Source organism: Monodelphis domestica, chromosome 5, assembly GCF_027887165.1.
Source record: "Monodelphis domestica isolate mMonDom1 chromosome 5, mMonDom1.pri, whole genome shotgun sequence".
NCBI classification, from domain to species: domain Eukaryota; kingdom Metazoa; phylum Chordata; class Mammalia; order Didelphimorphia; family Didelphidae; genus Monodelphis; species Monodelphis domestica.
Window position 1 is genome coordinate 171,076,863 of NC_077231.1, and position 12,752 is coordinate 171,089,614.

Consider the following 12,752-nt stretch of genomic DNA (forward strand, 5'->3'; position numbering starts at 1 on the left):
AAAACCACCAGGAAGTACTTTTATAATATGAGTCATTTATTGCAGGTACCTTGTAGTTAGACTGGTGTGCAAAGCCCTGTAGCACTAACTTTATATTCCCTAACCATAGGATTTCCTCAGAGTGTGGGGAAAATTAGAAACTAATTTTCTGTTCTTCAGACTTAGGTTTGTGTAGGAAGACAGAGCCAGAAGTACCTTAGGATATATAGATTAAGTGGTTTGGATTAGATGTCTAAAGAAACTAATGTCCAAGGATGCTAAATGGCTTGCTCATGATCACATGATTTGTTAAGTAGCAGAACCAAGATTAGAATTCAGGTCTTCTGAATCTACATACTCTGTTATAAATATACGCCATAACTTGCCTTCGCTTCTCCCATAAGAATGTGTGTTTTAGGAATTTTTAGGTTTTGGTAGAAGTAGATATAACAAAGAATGTAAATCAAGTTCATCACCCATCTACCAACAGACAATATTATTCCTATATAAAGAACGTTTCATTTTTTTCAAATTTATTTAGATTTTTTAATGCCATCATGTGACATTCTATTTTCTTCATATTTTTTTTTAACAGATAATTTACATATACTTGTTTTTATTTTTCTATCAGTGGGTAGTGCTGGTCTTGTTTTTACAAGTTTGCCATTCTTGAATTTGACTTTTTATTTGTTATTAAAATGTTTTTAAGTCAATTAGTTCTTAAAACCCCAGGTATAATTGCACTAGAGTTTTACCCCAGGTATGAAATTCTTGCTTTGTGGTAATATCTCAGATTGTAAAGACTTATTACTTCATTTGCTCCCCTATGGTTTGAGACAAAGGTAATTGATTGACTACAGGCAGACATTGGCCGAATGCAAATGTGCCAAAAAATACTTATGAGAATTCTGTCCTCCCTACTGGCCAAAGCCAAAGTGAGACAATGCGTGTTCTGTCCTTGTACATTCCTCCTCCCCCTCACCCCACAATTTCAACTGATGATCTTTTTTACTTTCACACAAAACTCAATTCTCCTCTTGTGTGAGAACCATCTTGACAAAACGATTGCTTTTGTTTGCTATTTTCCATTATTAAAAAAACTTAATTTTACCTAAATGAATCTCCCTTTTCCCTAGTCAATTCCACAAATCTGAGAGTACTATTTTTGTCCTGAAGGATGTGTATTGAATTTTTTTTTTTAATTTTATTTAGTCAATTTAGAACATTATTCCTTGGTTACAAGGTGTATTGAATTTTTAAAACATGTCAAATACCAAAATTTTACTGTGCCTTTTGATAATTATTTTCTTCATGCACCTCTATTTTTGGAATACCTTATAATCCATATCTTTTTTGTTTAATGCATTACTGAGAGAATTGAGATTTCAATGTATATATTTTTTATTTTAGTTATCCAGTTCAGATACCATTAGATTACTTCTTTTAAAACATTTTAACCAGATAGTTCTAGTCAGTATATTTTTAGTTCATAAATTTTATTAACTAGAATGTATATATCAGTTTAAATTGTCATATATTTAAAAAAAGGTTAATGGAGAGAAAATGATCATCACATGAATTATAATTGTGGTGCCAATAAGCTCTACATAATTTTAAAGTGATAATTCATTCATATATGTGTGTGTGTATATTTATTTAACAATTACAGGTAATAATTTTTAACATTTGATGGTTTGTTTTTCATTTTGAGTTTCAAATTCCTTTCTCTTTCCCCTCCTTGAGAAGATGAGCAATTTGATACAGATTACATACATGTGTGCAGTTATGCAAAACATTTTCATATTAGCCATGATGCAAAAGAAAACAGACCAAAACAAAAAGCAGAACCCAAGAAAAATAGTAATGTGCTTCAGTTAGCATCTAGTTTCTGTCAGTTCTTTCTCTGGAGCATTTCTCATCACAAGTCACTGGGAATTGCTGCTGAGAATAGCCAATATTGCTGTTACTGTGAAATTGTTCTGGTTCTGTTCACTTCACTTTGCATGAGTTTATGTAAGTTTGAAATCATCCTGCATCTCATTTCTTTTAGTATAATGCTATTTTGTCACAATTATATATCAGAACTTGTTCAGCCATTCCCCAATTGATGAGAATCCCCACAATTTCTATTTCTTTGCTACCTGAAAACGAGCTGCTATATAGAAATATTTGTACCCATAAGTCCTTTTCCTTTTTTTCCCTTTTTTTTTAGAATCTCTATGGGATATAAACCTAGTAGTAGTATTTCTGGATCATAGATTATTGTGCAGTTTTATAGCCTTTTTGGCACAGTTCCAAATTAGTCTCCAGAATGATTGGATTAATTTATACCTCCAACAACAATACATGGTGCCCTGGTTTTTCCATACCCCTCCAACATTTGTCATTTTGCTTTTTGAAATATATCAGCCAAGCTAGTAAGTGTGATATGTAGTACCTCAGAATTGTTTTAATTTGCATTTCTCTACTCAATGATTAAGAGCATTTTTTCATATGTCTATACATATCTTTGATTTCTTTTTCTGAAAACTGCCTGTTCTTGTCCTTTGACCATTCATCAGTTAGGGAATGACTAATAGTATTATAAATTTGACTTCATTCTCAATATATTTGAGAAATCAAGGCCTTTATTAGAGAAACGCTATAAAATTTCCTCCCAGTTTTCCGCTTTCCTTCTAGCTGCATTGGTTTTGTTTGTGCAGAATGTTCTCTTATTTATCATAAATTCTTTCCCTATCTATAGATATTCCATGCTCCCCTAATTTGCTTATTATTATTATTACATCATCCTTTATGTCTAAATTAGAAATCTATTTTGGCCTTATGATTTAAGATGTTGGTCTACACCTAGTTTTACAAGTTTCTCTGTGTAGGCTTTGAGATCACTTTAACCTTTGCACAGCACTTACAAAGTTGAAGTAGGTGGGGGCAGTAGTGTACCCAACTAAAAGTGTGAAAGCCAAGAGGTCACTGACTTGCTCAGGGTCATTCAGCTTGACCAATCCAGATCTAAAATTTATGTCTTCTAACTCCTAAGCCAAGGACTCTTCTTGGCTTCCTCACAAGACACTCTTTTAAAAAATGATTAGCTATTTAAATTTCCTTTATGTTAGCTATAATTATATTTGATAGACTGTTTTATGATTGTGTTTTTTTTTCCCCGTAAGACCAACTTTTCACTTATGTTACTGGTCTTTAGTAGAGGAAGCTATCTGGATTTATTTTTGATCCTGGATAATAATTCTTTGAGTCTCAACACTGCCCTGACAATTTTGCCTGTTTCCAGTGAAATAATGTTTTTAGTGAGGAAAAATTCATTTCCTTGGGCAAGTTATATGACAGAAAATATAAGGCATGGAAGAAAGAAGAGGTCATACTTTTAAGTAGAATATAACTTAAAGCTATATTTTAAGCTGGAAAGTCAACTTGAAATTAGATGCTGAAATTCAATGCAAAAATAGTCGATAAATATTAATATTTCATTTTAAGGGAACTCTACAGAGAAGGAAAATCATGAATATTCAAAGAAAGCCAATTATAATCTTTAAAGATGTACATCTTACATCATTCAGTATTAAATTAGGCAAATAAGATTTGTGGAGCTCTCATGTATGCCTCGCTGTGCCATATACATTCATATGTATATCTATAGATATAGATAATAATTTCATAGTCTTAGGAAAAATAAAGATATCTCTATGTGAATGTAATTTTTCTATATAGTAAAACTTATAAATTACATGCTAATTCTCCAGGTAATTAAAAAATTATTGTAATAAAGCATAGATATAAAATAATAAGATAGAACTTTTAGGACACTATCAATAATCTTATAATTTAAGGGATAGGAAATCCAGTCACTGGTTTCCCTTCTCTCTTTTTTTAAAATTTAACCTAAATCATACACTCTAATTCTTAAATGTGAGTTTTTCTTGCATTTCCTTTTCTAGTCCTTCTGGTTTCTGTGTTCTGGTTTCTGTGTCAGAGGGCATATCTGTATTTATCTCCTTTATGTATCTTGCCCAATATTCAACTACCTTTGTATGGTTCTACCATTACTATGAGTACTTGGACTATACTAAAGCATTATACCAAAGAGGAATCAGTCTTATCTGAATGTACATGATATCAGATGAGTTGGGCAGACATGAGTAGTTTTAACCTCAAATTTCTGTCATAGCTCTCTGTGTGAGGTCTCCTTACCTTTTAAATTTTCTTATTCATTTATTAAAGATAGGTTGTATGCATGTCAAGGAATAATTAAAATTTTGCAAATTCTGATATTTGGAGCAAAGTAATGAGTTGATTAAAAAGGGCAAGTAATGAAGTTAGTCACTTATAGTGTAGTGAATAGATAAAAGAGGGTCATCAGCATAATGTAGTAATAAATGAAAAAATAACTCGGGGATAGATCTAATATGGAAATATCACTGGCAGAAAATTAGGTTGACTTCAGTGTTTCCCACTAGTTTTCTCTAATTTGTAGAGCTTGTTCATATTCATTCTTTTGATATTTATAGCCATCATAGTCCTGATTGTATGGAACAGCTTTTGAAAATTTATAAGAGGATAGATTAAATTGGAGGTGCCATATTTGTAACCTGAACCAGATTAAAATGTGGTTTCTTTTCTTTTTTGTTTTTTTTTAAACCCTTATTTTTTATCTTGGAATCAATACTGTGTATTGACTCCAAGACAGAAGAGTGGTAAGGTCTAGGCAATGGGGGGGGGGGGGTCAAGTGACTTGCCCAGGGTCACACAGCTAGGAAGTGTCCGAAGCCAGATTTGAACCTAGGACCTCCTGTCTCCAGGCCTGACTCTCAATCCACTGAGCTACCCAGCTGCCTCCTATAATGTCGTTTCTATCTGGCTTTAATGTTGTATTAAAACTGTGTACACACACACATATACACACACAAACTTATATAAATGTGTTTTTTAAGTCTATATGTCACCTGCAGGGATTCTTTTGTGTGGTTTAGCGGCCCCCATTTCTATTTGAGTTTGACACCATTGAATTAAATGATTTAAAAAACATTTCCTTTGAGCCATATCATTATATATAGGGACCAGGGTAGACTCCATTAGTTTGGTTTTCTTCTTAATAAATTGCAGTATTGGTCCTATACCTAATAGTATACATTACTCAAGTATGGTAAAGCTAATATTTATTTTAGTGGGGAAAGACTTTACTGTCTTAATCTTTTTTCTTCAATACATTTGATAAAATAATGTTATGATTTTTTTCCTATTCTATATTTACATTTTTACCTTTAACATTCTGAAAATATTTGTCTTCCAGAGCCATAAGCGTGATACTTGGTGATAGGTGGAAGAAAATGAAAAATGAAGAAAGAAGAATGTACACACTAGAAGCCAAGGCTTTGGCTGAAGAACAAAAACGCTTAAATCCTGACTGTTGGAAACGGAAAAGAACCAATTCAGTATGTTTCACAGAGTAATGGCTTTAAAGTCCTAATAGTGATTAAAACTTTTATCTTCTCACATTTCTGTTAATTTTTATGGAAGAATACCTAGTATTTCACAATATCCTAGCTTTTTTTTTTAATCATTGTTAATGTTTTTGCCTGCTATTGAACTGAATTTATCATTTTCCTCCTATTATATTCATCAGTGCTGCCTAAACACTTTTCATGTTAAGAAGGATAGCTTTCTTATTGAACAAGAGCCATTTAATCTTCAGTCAGTTTGAACTTGGTCTGAAAATTAGGAATACAAGGCTTTATCCCTTATCTGATATGCTAGGAGACAGGGATTGGCTAAAAGGTGGATTTTGGTTAAAAATCACAATAAATTGCTATTTTAAGACCTTTTTCTTGTGTGAAAGAGAGGTCTGGAGAAGATGCCTTGCTATGTTTACAAAATATTGACACTTCCTAGCATGCTTATAATTTCTGGAGTTGATGAAAACTCATTAAATGGAATGGACAGCAAGAGAATGGCTAAACTGCATTACAGTATGTGGTATGTATAGTTGGTGTATTGTGCAATATTTAGGGGAGCTCTGATGGTTAAGAAGGCCAATAATATTTCTTTATAATTTCAAGCAAAATATTATTGATAGTTACAAAAAACTCCAGGGTTTCATGCAAGAATTTTGGTTTATAAGCTATCCCTTATGATGATGATGAAACACTACTATATAATGGTTTACATGTTATCTTATTTGATTTTCCCAACAACCCTTGGAACTAGGTGATATCCCATTATATTTCATATGAGGCTGAGAGTAAATGACTTGCCTAGCTAGAGTCAAAATAGCTAATAACTCTAAGATAGGATTCAAACTCAGATTTTTGCATGCCACTTTAGGAGCTTAATAAATTTTGGAAATAATACCTAAGTGGCTCAGTGGATAGAGTATTGGGCCTGGTGTCAGGAAGACATGAGTTCAAATTTGGCCTCAGATGCTATGTAACCCTGCACAAGTAATTCAACCCTTGTTTGCCTCAGTTTTCTCACCTGTAAAATTGGGATAATAGCCATCTACCTCTCAGGGTTGTTGTGAATATCAAATGAGTTAATTAGAAAACATTGCTTATTGCCTGCCAAATAAACAGCACCATGTAAATGTTAGCTCTTGTTTTGTAATTAGGGATATGCATTTCTTTTCATAAGAAAATGCTTGGCCATTAAATAAGGTTTCAGTGTTGTCTTTATTTCCATGGGTATTTTTGAGGGCTTGGCTTTGATTTTATTAACATATTTTAGGTCTTAAAATTGTGTTTTTGAAATATTGATTTATAATGTTTATAAAAGATTTTTAAAAAATAAATGTTCACTAAGTTCACTTTTATTTCCACAGGGCTCTCAACAACATTAAATCAAGATATTTTATTGTTCTTAAGTCTATATTTGCAAAACTGTTGACACTTGATGGGAAAAAAGACTTAAGAAGATCAAGGCCTCACCATTTTTCTTGAATTTGTGTGACCATAAAAATACTGATAGCATTGAGTCCTGAAATAAGTGAGGATTTGCTTTCTACAATAGAGCATTAAGTAAGCTAAAACTATCAACATTGTAAACCAAATTGCCTTATTTTCTTCCAAACTTCATATATGTCTATCAGGTAATATAGGCTTGAAAATTGATATCCTGTGGTGCTAAAGTACAGTAGAAAGAGAAGTGTATAAATGTTTTATTTTAAAATGTACAAAAGGGGGAATTTTAAAATATGTAACTGCTGTTTATACATTGGACCCTTATTGCTTATTAATATGTATTGCACAAACTATGTAATTAAACTGAAGCCGGGAGTTGGGATTTCCTTGAACAACAAACATGTGGCCCTAACATCAGTGCCAAACACAGAAGCTCCCAGTCTGGCCAGTGCCAAGAGGCAACCAGGACATGTGGCAGGTGAATGGTCTTAACCGGACATGGAAACCCCCTGGTAACAGTGCATGCTGCAGGCATGTATTCTGACTCATGTGACGTTTTGTACCAGGTGGCAGGACTGTCAGCCCTTATGGAAAAACTAGCCCAGGCCAAGGTAAAGTTAGTTAATAGCACTGGTATATACACCATGAGGTGCTATTAGCACATTGTCATCACCATTGTATTTTTAAACTCTGTTCTATCTCCTCAACCATATATCTTAAGTATCTTATTTTTGTCAACAGATATCTTCATGGTGGGGGCAGATTTTGCACTTATGGGCAGTGCAACACTTGCACTTTACTTTTTCCTCCAACTGTTTAAAATTAGAGCAAATCCATTGGCAATACAGCTGCTTTTGCTCTGAGCTACAATCATGGCTTTTCATGTTACTTAACAAGTGGTGTTTCTGGTTAGGAATCACAGCTGTAAAATTGATTTGAGTTCATTACACGTCTTCATGATGTTGCCCCTAAATTTTGCACACTATATTCTTGTATATTATTTCAAATAAAACCTTAAAAAACTATTTGTGTATTTCTATAATAGGATATCTGGTTCTTAAATATATGAATTCAGTGATGAGAGCTTCAAGTAATAAGAACTGACTCTAGGTATCTATTAAAAGAATGTGATTTATTTCGTTGCTGGAGCTATTTTGACTTAATCCTTCTGAGAACCATAAAATAAATCCAAAGTTATGACATTTTAAAAAGAAAAGCTAATGGAAGAAGTAATTTCAGCCTTAAGACAGGGAATTGGTATTGCATGTTTTTTAAAATCCTTACCTTCCATCTTGAAATCAATACTGTATGTATATTGGTTTCGAGGCAGATGAGCAGTATGTCATGAACCAAGCAGTTGGCAATAAGTGACTACATACATTTAGGAAGAGGCCAGATTTAAACCCACGACCTCCCACAGCTATCCCTGGTGTCATAAATTTTTATAGGCCAATGAAAAGAACAGGACACAACATTCAAATAAAAGCACTTTATTCTTTATTTTAGGGGAAGTCTAATGAGAGAATAGAATATGTCTTACACTTATACAGCTTTAGCCAAACCACTTGAAAATGTGCTTACCCATTTTTTTTGTGGTGAGAGATAATTCTTGTCCAGTCTTACAATGAGGACAATTAGATTGGGTTTTTTTATGGTCAGAATCAGGTCCACAAGTATATTTAGATTATAAATAACGCTTTGATACTTGTGTAACATGAAGTGTTACAACATGTTATCAAGAAAAGAGGGACTAAGAAAATGGAACTTTGAGATGTGGCTCTTTGTAACAGTGGAAAAGGGGAAAAATGAGTAGTGTATGCTGTTTAGTTTGAAAAGTAACTGCTGAAGGAAAGTTAGTAAGCATAAGAAATCAAAGAAGATAAGGGAACATTTGAGGTAATTACTGAAGAGTGGACATTGCTTTCTGAAGCAGTTGAACCATTATTGGATAAACTGGCGCAAATTCTTTGCCTTCTCTACTTTTCACTGATTGAACATAGGCTTCCAGGGCTCCTCTGAAATAGTTAAAAACAGAAATAGTTAAAAGATGAGTTTGGGAAAAGCTATTAATAAATACAGTTAAATCTGTAGAGATACTAATTCACAACACTAAAAACAGGTTTATTGGAATTATGCTTTTCACAATTTTAATGGGTTTTGAAAATGAAACACTACAATGCAATCTGCTTAATTTATGGTTTATTCATAAAATCAGAAGACAAACTAAACTACTTGAAGGCCATAGAGCCTCTATTAAAAGTTGCCCTGGGGGGTGGGGAGTGTCCAAAAAATTTTTTTCATGCTGTGTTAAAAAATATTCAGAATGTAAAGCTTATTTGCTATCTTTGTAGATAACCAGTTTATTCCCTTATCCAAATCACATAAATCAGCAACTTTCAGAAAAATAAATATTATGGTTTCCTAAAACCAAGTAGAAGGAAAGTTTTGGCTGCCTTATAGTAAAAAAACTTTTAAATGGAAGGTAATTATTAACATGTTTAAGCTATTATGTGAGCTTTATAGAGCTCATAAGAGGTAAATCAGCACCATGGAGAGCCACCTTTTAGATGAGAGAAGTCTGCAGAGCTCCTATGAGGCCAGAGACCTGGAATAACTGGTAAGTGGTGGGAGAAGACAATACAACAACAGAAAGACACACTAAGAGCACAGGAGATTACTATTTTTGTAATAAGCCTGACTTGGCATTTAAAGTAAATTAAACTCCAATAACAAAAATTAAGCTGTTGGGTTACAGAGTTGGATTTACTTAGATATCTGCTTTCATGACTACAATCATCCTCATCCATATAAATATTATTTCCATCTTTATTAACCATTATTAACCATCTTGTTGAACTTCTATTTTAGAAATAATGTTTTCATAAAGTAGTAGACTTAACATTTCTGTGAAAGCCAATATTAGTATCATATCTATGTGATCAGTCTCATTGCGTGGCAAATATATCCTTGAACATAAATCCTTTGCCTAGGATTTCTTGAAAGTATCAGTTTTTAAATACTACTTTTTAGTAAGATAATTCTTCTAATAAAACCTAGGTTAAAAAGAAAGTTATAATTGAAAATTGTTTTGCAGAAATATAAAAGCACAGATAATTTGAAATTAAAATTTCATTTGTGCCCCTATACTATTTTGAATGATGCTCTTTGTCACTGTTTCTACCCCTTTACTGAAATTCCTACTCCTTCATAAACACATAAATTAGACAGCATTTCTAAAGAGACAGGGGATTGGTATAGATGGTGGATCTTATGCCCAAACTGCAGCCTCATACTGCATGTGAGCCCCCCTCCCTTGCCCCAAGGGCAGAGGCAGGACATGTGAGAAATGTTCTCAGGCGGGATGGAGAAGGGGGAGGGGAGCAGAGCAGCCCCTCTGGCACAAGTGCCATAGGTTCCCTAACACAGATGATAATAAAATAGATACTTTGAAATTCATAGAGGGCAATCTTTTTAGTCATGTACGGGATGAGGCCTTTTTTCATAAAAGGAATGAAATCTGATTACATGATTTTATACAATGTGGACGAAAGCTCAAATGAATTTGGTTAAGCATTTATTAGTGTTTTATCAAGAATATCATCAGAGTGACAGAAAAACATGAAGTGCCAAGGGGCTTGTGATGTACATAATATAGCTTTTCTTAATCCTAACCTATTCCATCTCTCAGCACTTTGTAATGTGACTATGTCACCTCATTGTACAACTGTTTTTCCTATGACATTCTTAGTTCTACCTGTTATTGCTCTTCCTTATGTTCTTCACTTGGATCAATCAGTAAACCGGTATTTTCATTTACTATGTCCCAGGCATTTGGGAAGGGGGCAGGAATAAAAAAATTTGACATGGACAAAAAGAATATTTTGCAGTTTATATTCTAGCAGAGGAGAAAACATATACACATAAATGATAAAGTACAGGCAATATTTATAAATGTGGATAGGGACTGGACTTGTATTAGATTTTAGTTAGGGAACTCATACTACTTACTGCAAGTTGGCCCCATCATCTGCCATAAAAATTACTATGAGACGTAACTGGCTGAGGCTCACACAGCAGGTATGTGCCACAGGTGGGATCTGAATTCAGGTTTTTCTGGCTCTGAGGACAGCTATCCACCATCTGGGGCTGCCTTATAAGGATGAGAAATGGTCTGAAGATTTCATTGATTTGGGGCAAAAGCATTAAAAATGTAGCTGACACTCCCTGGTGTAGCCAGAGGCAGATTAAAATGTCATTGGGAAATGCTTAACAAAATACAAATAAGCCATAACATCAAAAACATTGTTTTTTCTAAGTCAATATGTGCTGTGCAGGGACCCTCATGTAAAGCTTAGTGGCCTCTGGTTTCTGTTTGTGCTTGACATTACTGATGTAGGGAATTCTTGGATGAAGAAATTCCATCTCTCAGTGCGGGATATGCTATAGACTTGCCTAAGTCATCTGGTCTCTAAAGTCAACTGTCTCCACTATGCCACGGCTGCTGTACAGTAAGTACAAGGGAGATGGTGAGAGCACTAATAATGAGTTGGAAGGTGCTGCCTCCGTGTGTGTTGAAATGAAGGATTCCCTTGGCAAGGTAAGGAGGGAATGCAGTCCAGGCATGGGAGGTGGCCAGTGCAAAGGCTTGACGATAAAGAGTTGGAGTACTATGTACAAGGAGCAAAGAGAAGAGGAGTAACGTGATGTTAGGAAAAATAAGTTGGGGCCAAGTTGTGAAGCTTTAAAAGCCAAACATATAAGTTTATATTTGATGCCAGGGATAAAGAAGGAGCCACAGTAGTCCCCTGCAGGGACCTCAGCACTACCTACCGTAAGGAGATCTCGGTTACCTTCATGAGGCCTAATGTTCAAGTCGTTCCCTACATCAGAATTGGAGCATTTCAGCACCCTGGGTAGGAACTCCCAAGTCTGCCTGAGGGCCTCATCAGTGCAGAGCTTTCCTGGCCTCTGTGCATCTCGAGGCTCACAGGCTTTGGCATTCCTGTTGCCTCAACATGTCTTGCTTTTAGTAGGTGCTTAATAAATGCTTATCGGATGAGGAAAAAAAGCTTTGTGAATGAACCATTCAAACCTTACAGCAACACTGGCAAAAGCAGAGGGAGACTAAGAATTCCATAGTAGCTATTCAGTAGAAATAGTCACCCTGCCCTCAATTTGCCCTACTTTGTGATGGTCTAAAAGATTTCATACTTCTGATAAAGGGAATGATATTAAAAGATGGTTTGCCTGAAAGTGAAAGAAATTCACTGATACATCTCTATATATCAAGGGAGAGACGGAGCGAGCGAGCACGCGAGTTCCCTGCATCTGGGCTGATCTGCCAGTGAAGGTAAAGCTATCCAATACAAAGGCAAAGATGACAAATCAAAACTAATTGTGCTACAGGAGGTAAGACAAGCCTGGTCAAATGACAGAGTTCCTTGAACTCTGTGGGCAGCATCAAAAACATCTTAGTGTTTAGGAACTCCGCGAGGAGGGCGCCGCCCCAGCACCATTATTAACAATTGGCTGCCAGGAGATCTGCAGACCTCGACAGGCATGCCATATCTTGGAATATTTTCAGGCATTACACATAGATTTAGTAACCACACCGCAGAGGAAGTCTTGAACAAATGCATTTATAGAAGAAGGCAGAGATGACAGATTTCTTATAAAACCTAACCTAACTGCAGCCATTTGACTGGTTTGTTAATCTTCTTGCTAATCAAGAAAGAAAAAAAGGAAATTCTGTAACTAGATGAACCCTTTTCCCATATTCAGCCGACAACACTGAATAATCATAGTAACTGACAATGAACAAGTCATGCAGAAATGTCAAATAGGTCCCTGTCCACATGCTTCCTCTCC

At 34.8% G+C, this 12,752-nt stretch overlaps 2 protein-coding genes across 3 annotated transcripts in view; one reads left to right on the forward strand and one right to left on the reverse strand.

Annotated features, from left to right (window-relative positions):
• The window catches only part of HBP1 (HMG-box transcription factor 1), a 32,392-nt gene extending 24,483 nt beyond the window's left edge, over positions 1-7,909 (forward strand). For both annotated transcript variants that reach the window (XM_056799522.1, XM_056799523.1), the window contains exons 10-11: positions 5,282-5,423; positions 6,806-7,909. In XM_056799522.1, coding sequence (XP_056655500.1) covers positions 5,282-5,423; positions 6,806-6,823 — 160 coding nt within the window. In that variant the 3' untranslated portion in view covers positions 6,824-7,909. The remainder of the gene's footprint in view (positions 1-5,281; positions 5,424-6,805) is intronic.
• A 449-nt stretch (positions 7,910-8,358) lies between these two features.
• Positions 8,359-12,752, reverse strand: part of COG5 (component of oligomeric golgi complex 5) — a 441,109-nt gene continuing 436,715 nt past the window's right edge. Inside the window, exon 22 of the mRNA XM_007504435.2 lies at positions 8,359-8,899. Within this exon, the coding sequence (XP_007504497.2) occupies positions 8,785-8,899 (115 nt within the window). The 3' untranslated portion in view covers positions 8,359-8,784. The remainder of the gene's footprint in view (positions 8,900-12,752) is intronic.